Here is a 13,121-nt window from a genome sequence, read left to right on the forward strand (position 1 = left end):
AGTTTAGATTTAACCACGCCTACTTCCGCATTACGCAAGGATCGACGTAGCTCTACGCGATAGCGTCATAGACTTCTTCTTCGGCAGTTATAGCGGTCGCGGTAAAGCAGGATATTGAATAGTTGTTTTTAGTCTTTCCAAAGGATGTGTCGACTGAAAGTAAACGATCCTGTAATCACAGCCATATCGAAGAGTCCTGAGATTGTATTACTGGTGTTTTATCATCTATATATAGCCTGTGTGTATCCTCAAATGTCGTTTTCAGGACAAACAAAAGACGTTTTAAATATCTTATCAGCTGGTGTAAGTGCAGAATATTGAATATAACCTTGACTATTACCGTGTACTTCATTTATCTGACAGCATTATTTAATGATACTATTTTATATATATATATATATATATACACACACATGTATTCATTTATAAACATATATATATATAAACACACACTTATATGTATTTATTCATGTATACACACAGATGTATTCATTCATGTATACACACGCTCACATATATACACTTTATATTAATGAATTTGTACACACACACATATATATTATATATATATATATATAAACAAAACAACACAATATAAAAGAGTTGCAATAATAATAATAACATAATATGGTATGATCAATTCTACCCTTTTGTTTTTGCTCCCATATTTCAATTAAAAGATATTTTTCAAAATCAATATCGGTGGGGGCTCTTTTGCAAAGATAATCAATAACACCACCTGACAGTTGTTGCAGATTATAGGGCTGGCTTATCTAAAGCCAGTTGAGTAGCACTTGAATTGTTTTTGCTCTATGAAGCCTGATGTACTTATATGATTCTGTTTTCTTCAAGTTTGTATTTTGTTGGTCGAACGCACTTATTGTAAGTCGCTTTGGATAAAAGTGTCAGCTAAATGCAATGTAATGTAATGTAATTATACAGCATACTTGTTACTTACACACACATGTGCGATGGTCCCAAAAAAGCCAAAATCTGCACTGTAAAAAAATATATACATTTATTAGGCACTCTGAATAAGGGTTGACTGTGTAATAATCATGCCTGTTATTAATGTCAAATGTTATATGTTGTATTATATAACAAAATAGACATTTATAACATATTATAAATGTCTATCTTTAAATAAAATATTAAATAGATACCTTTACATCCTAAACAGAAGGTCAAAACGTTAATATGTTTGACAAACAAAAAACGAAACATTATATATAGGCTATCTATACAGATAGGTTTTGCTAATGTATCCCTCTTATATCCATCATAAATGATGAATTAACATTACCTCAGCACTGCATAAGTGTGGTCGTCAGTCATATTGACAAAGAAGCACTATTATATTGTATATTAATATGCGGCGTTTAAAAGGATGGTATTTCGCTTGTCAGATTCAGATTTCGCGGGTGTGCCGCGTCTATGACGCTATCGCGTAAAGCTACGTCAATCCTTGCGTAATGCGGAAGTGGGCGTGGTTAAATCTAAACTGGGTTGGAAAAACGATAGACGCTGTCACTGTCACTACCCGATGCTGCAGATCGGGTAGTGACAGTCACTACCCGATCCGTCCCCCTGCCCGATCTGTACTGCGCATGTGCGAGGTGGTCCGCCATATTGGACAACTCCGGACGGCAACCCAAGAAGGACACTTGACACAGTGGCTTTTTGCAAAGCTCAAAAATAAAACTCAAGAGAGATGAGTTATTTTTATTACAACGTGACTTCACTATTATTTAACAACTCTTTTTATTGGGTTCTTTTATTTGGGGTTAAGTACATTGTCAGAATAAGTGAGAAATGGATTTAACTTCTGTTAGACAGCTATCATACTGAATAAATATTTACTGTGAATGTATGCAAAAATGTATGGCATATGGCTGTAATAACAATAACTCATCTCTCTCGAGTTTTATTTTTGAGCTTTGCTAAAAGCCACTGTGTCAAGTGTCCATCTTGGGTTGCCGTCCGGAGTTGTGCAGTACCGATCGGGCAGGGGGACGGATCGGGTAGTGACCAAGCCCCCAGGAAGTGCGCCGGAGTCTGATGAGAATATTCGTGCTGGTCAAACGGCGGTACTACACTTCCTTTAGGTTGCTGGGCCCGGAAACACTTTTTCCCATTGACTTACATGGAGAAAGAGTGGTCTGTAACTCGTTGGATTTTTTTTTTTTTAAACTAAATAAACTACCCAGTATGAACGTTTGTATAGCCCTTATTAAAAACATTCGTTCCTCAATTTGTAAAAATGTGCTAATAACGTTATTCTGAGAGTTATTTCCCTCGGCATTATGAACGCGCATCTAACCCACGGGACCGCGCTGCCTGGCACATTCAAGTTACGTGTTCAGTACTATATGAGTTTCTCTTTACCCATGGATGCACAATAACAACGGACCATATCGCCTTACTGCCAGCCCACGGAGCTGTAATAATGGATATATTGCACATGTTTGCTGTAATTCATCATTTGTAAAATATTATACTACATGGGCTGTATGATGTAAATCTTGTACCGTAAATGTTGTATTAAATAAAGTTAATATTACCGACGTAGATTAACGTTCCTGTAGCTTCTTATTGCACTTGCAATTGTTTTAGTTACTTGTGGGCTACTTAACATGAATAATCACAGTTACTATCCTTTTACTCCATCACATTTCAAAAAGAAATAGGCTATTGTTATTTTAACTCCACCACAGTAATCCATCATCAGCTTTACTTTTTAGATAAAGTTTTAACTCACAATTGATCATAACAGGCTTCAACATACATTTTTATATATTACCAAGTGGTTTCATGTACAACCAACACAAGTATCATGCTAAATGAAGCTCTGTTGCTTAGATATCACTAGATCCTGATGTCAGCGTAATATAAAAGTACATAACGATTGATGTGTAACTTAGCATAATTTACTAGCTAGCCGCTAGCTGCTAACTGCCGCCTCGTTAATATAAATCCAGTACCATGCTGTCATGAACGCGCGGTGCTGTTACGTGTACGCAAATTCACGTGCTTAATGTGAACTAGCCTTTTGGCTGGGTGGTTAAAGTTGCGCATGCGCTATGAGCGCACATACGGGTACTTCTCAGGCATGCCGGGTAATCTGTGACGTTTCGCTCTCTCAAAAGTTGGGCCATTTTGTCATCATGCGCTAATGAGCAACTCTCATAGGAATGAATGAGGCCCCGCCTCCCACGCTGTATCCTGGGTTGCGTTCCGATAATCCAAACATCAGCTCCTAAATTCTAACCCTATCTCCTATTCCTTGACCTCTGAGTGAAACGTCATGGGGTTAAGGGATAGTGGATAGTATAATTCAAAAGGATTTAGGAGAAGAGACTGTGGTACTAGAGAATCCGAATGCACTTTCACTATCCGACGTGTTTATGATGCGCCAGCGGACGTCATGAATGTGCGTCTGCTGCTGTGGGGAAACTATGGAAACTACAGTTTTCTTTACAGCGGACTACAACATGGATGTTTAATAAGAACGAGGGACTCACCTAGAGACTCTGCACCGTGCTCTGATGCTGTTGCTTTATGAACGTGGACAACAGAGAAACATATTCTTCATGACCAAAGTTGGAATTGAAATAAAAAAGGAAAGTGAAACTTATGCTCGTCACCCTCTCCCTCCGGTTCACATTAATACAAATGATCCCAATACGTATGATTGTATGAAAATATCTTAAAATCAATACAAATGTATTTATTATAAACGTTAGTCCTTAACACCTATCACTGTGTATATCACCATTCAAACATCTTTTAAAAGTTGAACAAAACCCACACAGCTCAGTAAAGACTGTGAGATGTTGACTTTATTTGATCATTTCAGTAAAAACTAACGTTCATATTTCTCTTTTTGATTATAATACTGATGAACGTTCAGAAAAAAGCACTTTGGCAACTTACCTATACGTTTTAAAATGCTTAATAAGCACCGTAACTTTCATGATATCATTTCTCCGTCATAATCGGTTGTTTCCGTGAACGGCCGACTGTTGTGACGGCAAATGCTGCGGCTGCAATGTATTGTGGGGCAGCATTTTCTCCTCTCCTTTCGGTTAGGGAGGTCCAGTGGTTCCTAAGCTAAAGGACGTTATAAAGGAAGTTTGAAACCTCCTTTCCTTTCATTTGGAGAATTGGAACGGCACTTATCATGGCTGCCAGTGACGTACTTCCGGGTCATTTAACTCCGTTAGGAAGGTTCCTAAGCTAAATGGACTTGTAATGCAACCCAGTTGTTATTATACATCCATGGTAGTGACAGACGCCACCGGCGTCACTGACAGCAGCTGATGATGTTGGTAGTGTGCGGCAGCTGAATAGCGCTTTGATGTCCGGACAGTGAGGACTGCCTGCCGGGGAGCCAGGCTGCGTCTCAGCACGGACCCATTGTTACGGTGTGCAGGAAGCAGGACCCAAATGCAGATTTAAGTGACAAAAATAATTCCTTTATTTCAAGGCTATAATATACAGAGACAGAACAGAACACTCACCGCAGACCAAGTCATTACACAAGACGAACCGACACTGAACACAGGAAGAGACAAGACTAAATACAGGGCGGGGTAATCACAAGACGAGACACAGCCGGGCAGGGGAGGAGAAACACAAGGGCCACAGGTGAAAACAATCAGACAACTAGACACACCAGGGAAACTAACGACAGGAGGAAAAACACAGGGAAAAGGACCAGACAATATACCCAGCGGAAAACATGACAGGGAGAACAGCAAAACACCCAAACCAAGACATAGAAAACGTGACATAACACAATAATCGTAACACCCATGGAGCTCAGTCCTCCTGGTCCTGGACAAAAGTGTTGATCATTAAAACGATAAGATTCATTCGAAATTTGTATTCCTGCACTTTGCAAATTACAATACAGTATTCAGAATATTATTTTTGATTTAATTTAGAAATGATTTTGAATGATTTATTTTTGTATATTTCATTTAAAAATATATTTTGTTATTTGAGGGTTTTATTTCAGTTGTAGATTTGATGCTTTCAGATTCAGAAAAAAAAGTTCTATCAGAACTATCTTTTTCCAAAATAAAACTAGGGCCACCAGGGTGGGTGGAGGGGGTCAGGAGGACGGGTTTGGGCTGACAACCCAGGAGCACCGCGGAGGACCCGGAAGGGATCTCGGGCGGACGACCCGGGGGCAAGGCAGAAGCCGAGAAGGGGGACTCGGGCGGACGGCCCGGGGGCAAGACAGAGTCCAAGGTGGGGGTTATGGAGGGGCGAAGGCCACCGTGGGCTAACTCAGGGGGCCGAGCATGAGGGCGAGGACCGCGGCCGGGAAAGTCAGGGGGCCGGGCTCGAGGGCGAAGGCCGTGGCTCTCAGGGGGCCGGGATCGAGGGTGAAGACTAGACAGCTCCGGAGGCCGGGCAGGAAGGCGCTGACGGGACAGCGCCGGAGGCCGGGCAGGACCCGGTGTCGGCCGGACAGGAACCGGAGCTGGTGGGACAGACCTCGGCAGGATCCCCCACAGAAGAGGACCAGGACACAGGATTGGCAGGACCCCCGGCAGGAGGGCAGTCGGCGGGACCCCCAACGGGACAGGACAAGGAGCTGGCAGGACCCCCGGCAGGAGAGTAGATGGCGGGACCTCCAACGGGACAGGACAAAGGGTTGGCAGGACCCCCGGCAGGACCCCCGGCAGGACCCCCGGCAGGACCCCCGGCAGGACCCCCGGCAGGAGCGTAGTCGGCGGGGCCTCCAACGAGACAGGACAAGGAGCTGGCAGGACCCCCGGCAGGGGAGTAATCGACAGGGCCCCCAACGAGACAGGACAAAGGGTTGGCAGGACCCCCGGCAGGAGAGTAGTCGGCGGGGCCTCCAACGGCACAGGACAAAGGGTTGGCAGGACCCCCGGCAGGAGAGTAGTCGGCGGGACCTCCAACGGGACAGTACATGGATTGGTAGGACCCCCGGCAGAGGAGTAGTCGACGGGGGCCTCCAACGGGACAGTACTTGGAGTTGGCAGGACCCCCAGCGGAACCTCCAACGGACCAGGACCTTGGGTAGGGACTTGAGACGTGACTCAAGTAGGGACTCGAGAGGAGTCTCGAGAGGGGAACTCGAGAGGGGACTCGAGAGGAGACTCGAGAGGGGAACTAGAGAGGGGAACTAGAGAGGGGACTCCAGAGGGGACTAGAGGAGGGAACTCGAGAGGGGACTTGAGAGGGGATCTGGAGAGGGGACTCGAGGAGGGACTAGAGGGAACTGGAGAGCGAACTGGAGAGGGGACTCGAGAGGGAACTGGAGATGGGACTAGGGAAAGGACTAGAGAAGGGAACTCGAGAGGGGACTAGAGGAGGGACTAAAAGAGGGAACTCGAGATGGGACTAGAGTTGGGACTTGAGATGGGACAAGAGAAGTGACTAAAGGAGGGACTGGAGATGGGACTAGAGATGGGACTAGAGAAGGGACTAGAGCAGCTGGGGCCAGATCTGGGTCTGGAACCAAGGCTGCTGGGGCCGGGACTGGGGCCGGAATTTAAGCCAGAATCCTGGCTGTAAGGTCCGGTTCAGAAGCCGGAAACATGGCTGTAAGGTCCGGTTCTGAAGCCGGAAACCTGGCTGTATGATCCAGTTCTGAAGCCGGAAACATGGCTGTCTGATCCAGTTCTGAAGCTGGAAACATGGCTGTATGATCCAGTTCTGAAGCCGGAAACATGGCTGTATGATCCAGTTCTGAAGCCGGAAACATGGCTGTAAGGTCCGGTTCTGGAGCCGGAAACATGGCTGAATGGGCCGGCTCTGGAGCCGGAATTGAAGCCAGAATCATGGCTGTAAGGTCCGGTTCTGAAGCCGGAAACATGGCTGTAAGGTCCGGTTCTGGAGCAGGGACCATGGCTGCCGGGACCGGCACTGGAGCCGGAACCATGGCTGTTGGGTCCGGAGCAGAAGCCTGGACCCTGGCTGTGTAAGCCAGGTAATCCAGTATGGACGCAAAACTGCGTGGGCCGGTACTGGAGCATGGAGGCATGGCTGCTAGCTTGGCTTTGCGCCTCCTTCTCTTAGCAGCCGCCTGTAGCATCAAAAAAGCTGAATCCGCTGGGTCCATTATTGGTCGGTTCGTAATGTTACGGTGTGCAGGAAGCAGGACCCAAATGCAGATTTAAGTGACAAAAATAATTCCTTTATTTCAAGGCTATAATATACAGAGACAGAACAGAACACTCACCGCAGACCAAGTCATTACACAAGACGAACCGACACTGAACACAGGAAGAGACAAGACTAAATACAGGGAGGGGTAATCACAAGACGAGACACAGCCGGGCAGGGGAGGAGAAACACAAGGGCCACAGGTGAAAACAATCAGACAACTAGACACACCAGGGAAACTAACGACAGGAGGAAAAACACAGGGAAAAGGACCAGACAATATACCAAGAGGAAAACATGACAGGGAGAACAGCAAAACACCCAAAACAAGACATAGAAAACGTGACATAACACAATAATCGTAACACCCATGGAGCTCAGTCCTCCTGGTCCTGGACAAAAGTGTTGATCATTAAAACGATAAGATTCATTCGAAAGTTGTATTCCTGCACTTTGCAAATTACAATACAGTATTCAGAATATTATTTTTGATTTAATTTAGAAATGATTTTGAATGATTTATTTTTGTATATTTCATTTAAAAATATATTTTGTTATTTGAGGGTTTTATTTCAGTTGTAGATTTGATGCTTTCAGATTCAGAAAAAAAGTTCTATCAGAACTATCTTTTTCCAAAATACACTTATTAGGTTATTACCGGACTGCACTTGTGGTATCCTTCTTGCTCAGAAACAACATTCAGTCAGTTTTGTTGACTTCTCTGAATTCCAGTTTCATTCACCGATTACTCAACGAATGATAATCGTGTGAATCCTTTCAGCAGATTAGGACATTAGAGCTAATTAAAATGTATTCCCTGGCACACATACCGTATGTATCAGCGTATGATTTATTCAGACATTGTGCAGTAAAAGGAAAGTTAGTCTAGCTCAGTAGGGCCCTGTTTAGTCACTACAACTGCCAAGGTTGTGTTACGGTCAAATGACTACTAAAAGTTGATTGACCTTAGGACATTTTGTTAGGCGCTTAACCGTTTAGCATCAGTAGCATCAATTTGTGCTCATTCACATCATGAGGGTCCTCAAGCCTGCAGTGAGGAGTGGCATCCCTGTAGCTCTTTGATCAGCTGAGCACAACCGCACATAATTGAAATATGCAGATCGTTTTTCAAGACATGTCCCGTTGTTGAATGCTGTGCTTTCTAAAAGGCCATGTCCCAAACACTGGGCCGTCGAAAAAAATCATTTATGGTTGGCTTTCCAGCTGAACTGTCATGAGTAAAAGGAAATGAAGAGGTTGGGAGGAGGGTTACGGGAGTGGAGGCGAGATTTGGGGGTTGCAGTGGGGGTGTTTTAAGGGGCTATGGAAGGGAGGGGGGTCTTCCCTTTTGATGTTTTTAGGGCAGCAAAAAGGGAGGGGGGCTCTGCCTGAGCTGGCAAACACATTTAGCCAGTAATTGTTCAGATCAGACTGACAATCAGTCTTGGAAATGCATGGACAAACAAAAGTTTACAGCTCCAATTGGAAGAGTCAACAGGTCTCGCATAAGGCCCGTACATAAACAATGAAACTGTCGAGCTGGAGCTTCACTTTGATCAGTTGTTTGCGTTTCAATTATCTAGCCTGGTCGGACTGGTGGCTTTTGTTAGCACTGCTGAATGGGGGCTTGGATTTAATGGGCCTGCCTGTCATTTCTGATCCTAAGACTAGCTCAAAACAGTACCGTATAAAATCTCTTATTACATAGTGATTGTAGTCAAGTAGTTCTACTCAATAAAAGCATATGGTGTGTGATGACAGAAACATAGAATAACCATATAAGACTAAATGGCTCTTATTTGTAACGTCTGTCCATCATTTCCTACAACTGTCTCAACACTTTACCAAACAGTAAAGCTGTGTATGTAACATTAATATTTAGTGAGTATAGGCTGCAATGCATTCGAGTAGCCTGCAATGTTTCTCTGATGCATGATGGTTTAATTGTTGTTCCGTTTTCGTTTCCCAGACTGTCAGGAATACATTTTTGCAGATAAAACAATATGGTCACTTAGATTGGATTGACGAAGTTTAGAAACTGAAATTCAGGATGGAAAGACCATCCAACTAGCTGTCATATATATTTAAGGGGAACATTTTTAATTTCTTTCCCTTGACACCAGCTCATTATCTTTCAATGACACGTTTTTCTGAAGCAGTAGATCGACTTGAACTTACTTGTTTACTCCATAAAACCTAGTAATCTATCATATTCTTTGTTATTACTGAATTGTCAACAGTGGATTCAAATGTACTAAAAAAACAACAGCTTTGGAGGTATCTTCATGCCTGACGATCAAGTGATATTCCTGAATGAGGTTCTTGAAGAAATTCAGATTATTATTTTTGCATGACTCTGCAGTGTGCTTCCTGGGAATAGACTCTTCTCCCTAAATGTTTCCGAGCGTATGTGGCTAGAGGTTGTAAGTGCTTTTTGATGGGGCCAGCTTCTGTAGTGGCTTGTTTCGGGCTGCTTAGGGAGGCAGGGTCGTGTTCTCTGTTCACCCCTGCTATTCTACAGCCTCCACAGGGGGGGGGGGGGGGGGGGGGCGAGGCAGGGGTTAAATTGCTCCCTAAGCAAATGAAGAAGGTAGCTCTGTTTGTTTATCCGGGGTTAAGAATGATGGTTGTGGCTCAATAAAATGGATGAAAGCAATGTTACCCCCGTTCTTCAGCACTGGAATTGCTCCACATTTGCATGGCAGCATTGGCGACACAGAAGGTGTGATTTTTCCCACAAGTCAGTTCACTGAGGTTCACTCTAACTTTACAGACACCGGAGGAGGTGTGGGGGGGGCTAATTGAATCCATTTACACAAAGTCCACTTGCCTTACAGAGGCTCCGCAACAACACCATAAACTCACGGAGTCATGTGCCACCATACTGCTGCATGTCATCAGTACTGTTGTATTACATCAGTGAGTTATCACAGGGAGATGGCTTTCACTCATTGAGTGGATGCTAGTGAGCGTGGGGAGTCCTAGGGGACAGATCCCTCTGTTAATCCAATGTGGAAGGAGTTAAGGAGATTAATGTCAACTTTTGTCAAGACCTTTCATTCTTGGCTGTGGGTTGCCCTGCTTTTCAGGTCAAGAATTACTAGTGAAGGAATTGTCAGCAAGTGCAAGGTCACACAAGATTTGTATTATAAAAAGATAATTCATTATTATTAAGATACTCTATTGGATTTACTTGACGACTGATGAGCTATAAGGGCGACCATGCAGTATAGTGTGTTTTACTCCTTTAAGATAGCGAACTAAATATCTTTGGGGTTTATATCAAGCTTGTTTTTTATGTTATAGAGACCCAATACTTAATAAATGAACTGCAAAAATAATCAACAGATTTATTGAAAATATAAATAATTGTTAGCGGAAATGTTTTCCCTGACCAATCTTTTCTGACCTATGTTATGTTTAGATGAGCTGGTTTGTCACGAACAAACTAGTATATCTTATCAAAGTCCTGAATCTACTCAGAAGCCTATTCATTATATCATGGTTGTCACTGTGCTTAAAACAAAACCAATTCCAACTGTCAAACACTCACTCACGCACGCACGCACATGCACGCACGCACGCACACACACACACACACACACACACACACACACACCACACACACACACACACACACACACACACACACACACAGTCAAGTGTGATTGTCCAATCAGAATGAAGCTGTGAAAGGAGGAAGATGAAACACACACACCACACACCCACACCACACACCCACCACCCCCCCAATTTACACACACACACACACACACACACACACACACACACACACACAGACACTGAAATGTCAGTAGTAAAAAGTAAAAGTGAATCAAAACAGTAAAAGTCAAACATGGATAACATAGAAAAAAAGGAAGTGTAGAAGTAACCGACACATTAGTCCTGTAAACCCATCAGTATTGTTTTTAACAAAGAAATGTTTTTGTTAAGTACTATACAATTGCAGTCCACAGGCGAAATGTATAAACCCTTGAGCCTGAAGTGTCGCGATGAGAGGACAATTAAAGAGATGTTATTCAGTGGAGTGGAGGTAAAAGAGAACAATAATACTTTTTGCATTTTTGGAATATTTCAAAAAACGTATTTTGCTTAACTAGCCTATACAAATATTTTTTAAAGAACACATTTTTAAAATAAAAAGTGATCCAGTTGAACTCTTACCGTGTACGTCTCCATCCTCCGCCATGGCGTTGATCTTCTTGTTGGGCAGGACCTGCACGTGCTTGCCGCTCGTGCGGCTGTACAGCTGGTAGATCCGGATCAGCCGGCGGCTCACGCGGTCCGTCACTTTGCTCTGCTCGCTTACATGCTGCGTGAAATTAGGCGGGGACTGATTGGTTACCTGTCAGAAATTAGATGTCATCACAGTAATCAGTATGTGTACACGAGCCTTATGAATGTATTCCATACGACATGACACTAAACTGAGATGGAAATAAACTAAGCTATGATAGTGAGAGTCTGCCGGTTGACACACAGGGAGGATGTTGTTGTTTTCCCCGCGTGACAAATGTAACAAGTTCCTGAGGCCTCTGCCAAACACAATGGACAGCTTCTGGAGGCCCGCGCGCTGATTACAGGCTGCGCGTCCGCCGCAGAGCCCACCGTGTGGATGTGGGTCTCTGCGCTGCGGTGAGAGGACTGTTGCTGACGGAAACATTGGCTCTGGTGACTCTAAGCCCCACGACATTTCTCACTGGATTCGCAAACATTTCCCTGGCCCGTCTGTGCCGCGCGCATCGTGCCAGGCCCGGTGTGTTCAGCAGCAACCTGCCAGCATACTACTCTGTATCATATATTGTGCTGATATCAATCCTCGCTTTAAATATTTCAGAGTCTAACCCCTATAAAAATTGCCCTAAAAAAAGGAAGATTGTAAAACATGCATATGAAAAGAAAATGAAGTAACATACCTGAGCATAGTAGCACAATGCAAATAAGTGTAGACATCTGAAAATAAGAAGACAAAATACAAGTTAGTTCGCACCATTAACAGAACAAACGTGAAGTGTGGAGCTGCGGGAGGAGAGGCACTCACAGGTAGCTCAGTCCGGATGGGAGGGCTCTCATGATGGATGGAGGTGAAAAGCTCTTCCAGTATATTCTCACCAGGATCCTCTCAGAGCTCCTTTCGTCACTGATCAAACTCTCGAGACCCGAGACTCCGAAGTCCACAGTTAGGTCAGAGGTGCTGACGGAGAGGACACATCCCTCAGAGGATAAATGTCCATGAGAGGCTCCGCGCTGCAGGCTGGGTGCACTTGCAGGAGCGGAGCTGCGCGGTTAAGTTTGGGGGGGAGCTGCGGGCAGTTGGTCCGGGCTGTGCGGCGGATCCTCGCTGCTCTACGGCCCTCAGGTGTGTGTGCTCTCGCTGTAGAGCAGGCTGTAGATAGATGCTGCTCCGCTGGGTTGTGGCAGGATTGCAGGCTCCTCTCTCAGTTCATCCCACACCGCTCCACTGTCAATCCTACACACCCCCGGTTAAAGCTGGCAGGCTGATCTGCTAAGAACAAGCCCCCTTTTCTGAGGAACAAAAGCGTCCAGCCCCTGACCCGCTACCCCCTCCCTCCCATTGATTTAAAACATCTCTACCTGAGGAGCGCGCACACTGCAGGGGGAGAGGGTGAGGAGGAGCCGGCTGCAGCAGCAGCTTTCTGGGAGTCTAAAGATGAGTGAGGAGGATACAGTTAGAGATCACCTCCTCCCTACCCTGCAGCTTTGTGTATTGACGGAGCAAAGTGTGAGACATATTAAAAGGATTACAGGCGATTAGCGTTTTTACGCCCCCCCCCCCCTCCCGTCATTTGATAAAGAGAAGGGTTTAAGTGAAGTGCAGAGACAAACAGGCTTTAAAGACTTAAAAGAAAATGTGTATAAAGCAACGCTGAAACATGCTGATGGATAGTTTGGGACATTCACACCTCTGTTTCTGACAGGAGAGCTGCACATTC

The 13,121-nt window shown here is 44.6% G+C and overlaps 1 protein-coding gene across 2 annotated transcripts; it reads right to left on the bottom strand.

Moving 5' to 3' along the window:
* Window positions 1–10,917: 10,917 nt before the first annotated feature.
* On the bottom strand, window positions 10,918–12,825 carry fgf8a (fibroblast growth factor 8a). Of its 2 annotated transcripts, none has more exons than XM_034195905.1 (3): window positions 12,209–12,825; window positions 12,084–12,120; window positions 10,918–11,479 (listed from the first exon to the last, which is right to left on the bottom strand). In XM_034195905.1, the coding sequence occupies exons 1-3, from the start codon at window positions 12,238–12,240 to the stop codon at window positions 11,264–11,266; spliced, it is 285 nt and encodes a 94-aa protein (XP_034051796.1). In that variant the 5' UTR covers window positions 12,241–12,825; the 3' UTR covers window positions 10,918–11,263. The 2 variants fall into 2 exon arrangements, with proteins under 2 accessions (XP_034051796.1, XP_034051789.1); XM_034195898.1 differs by having other exon boundaries at window positions 10,918–11,512.
* Window positions 12,826–13,121: the final 296 nt, after the last annotated feature.

Source organism: Gymnodraco acuticeps, unplaced genomic scaffold (assembly GCF_902827175.1).
Source record: "Gymnodraco acuticeps unplaced genomic scaffold, fGymAcu1.1, whole genome shotgun sequence".
Classification (NCBI taxonomy): domain Eukaryota; kingdom Metazoa; phylum Chordata; class Actinopteri; order Perciformes; family Bathydraconidae; genus Gymnodraco; species Gymnodraco acuticeps.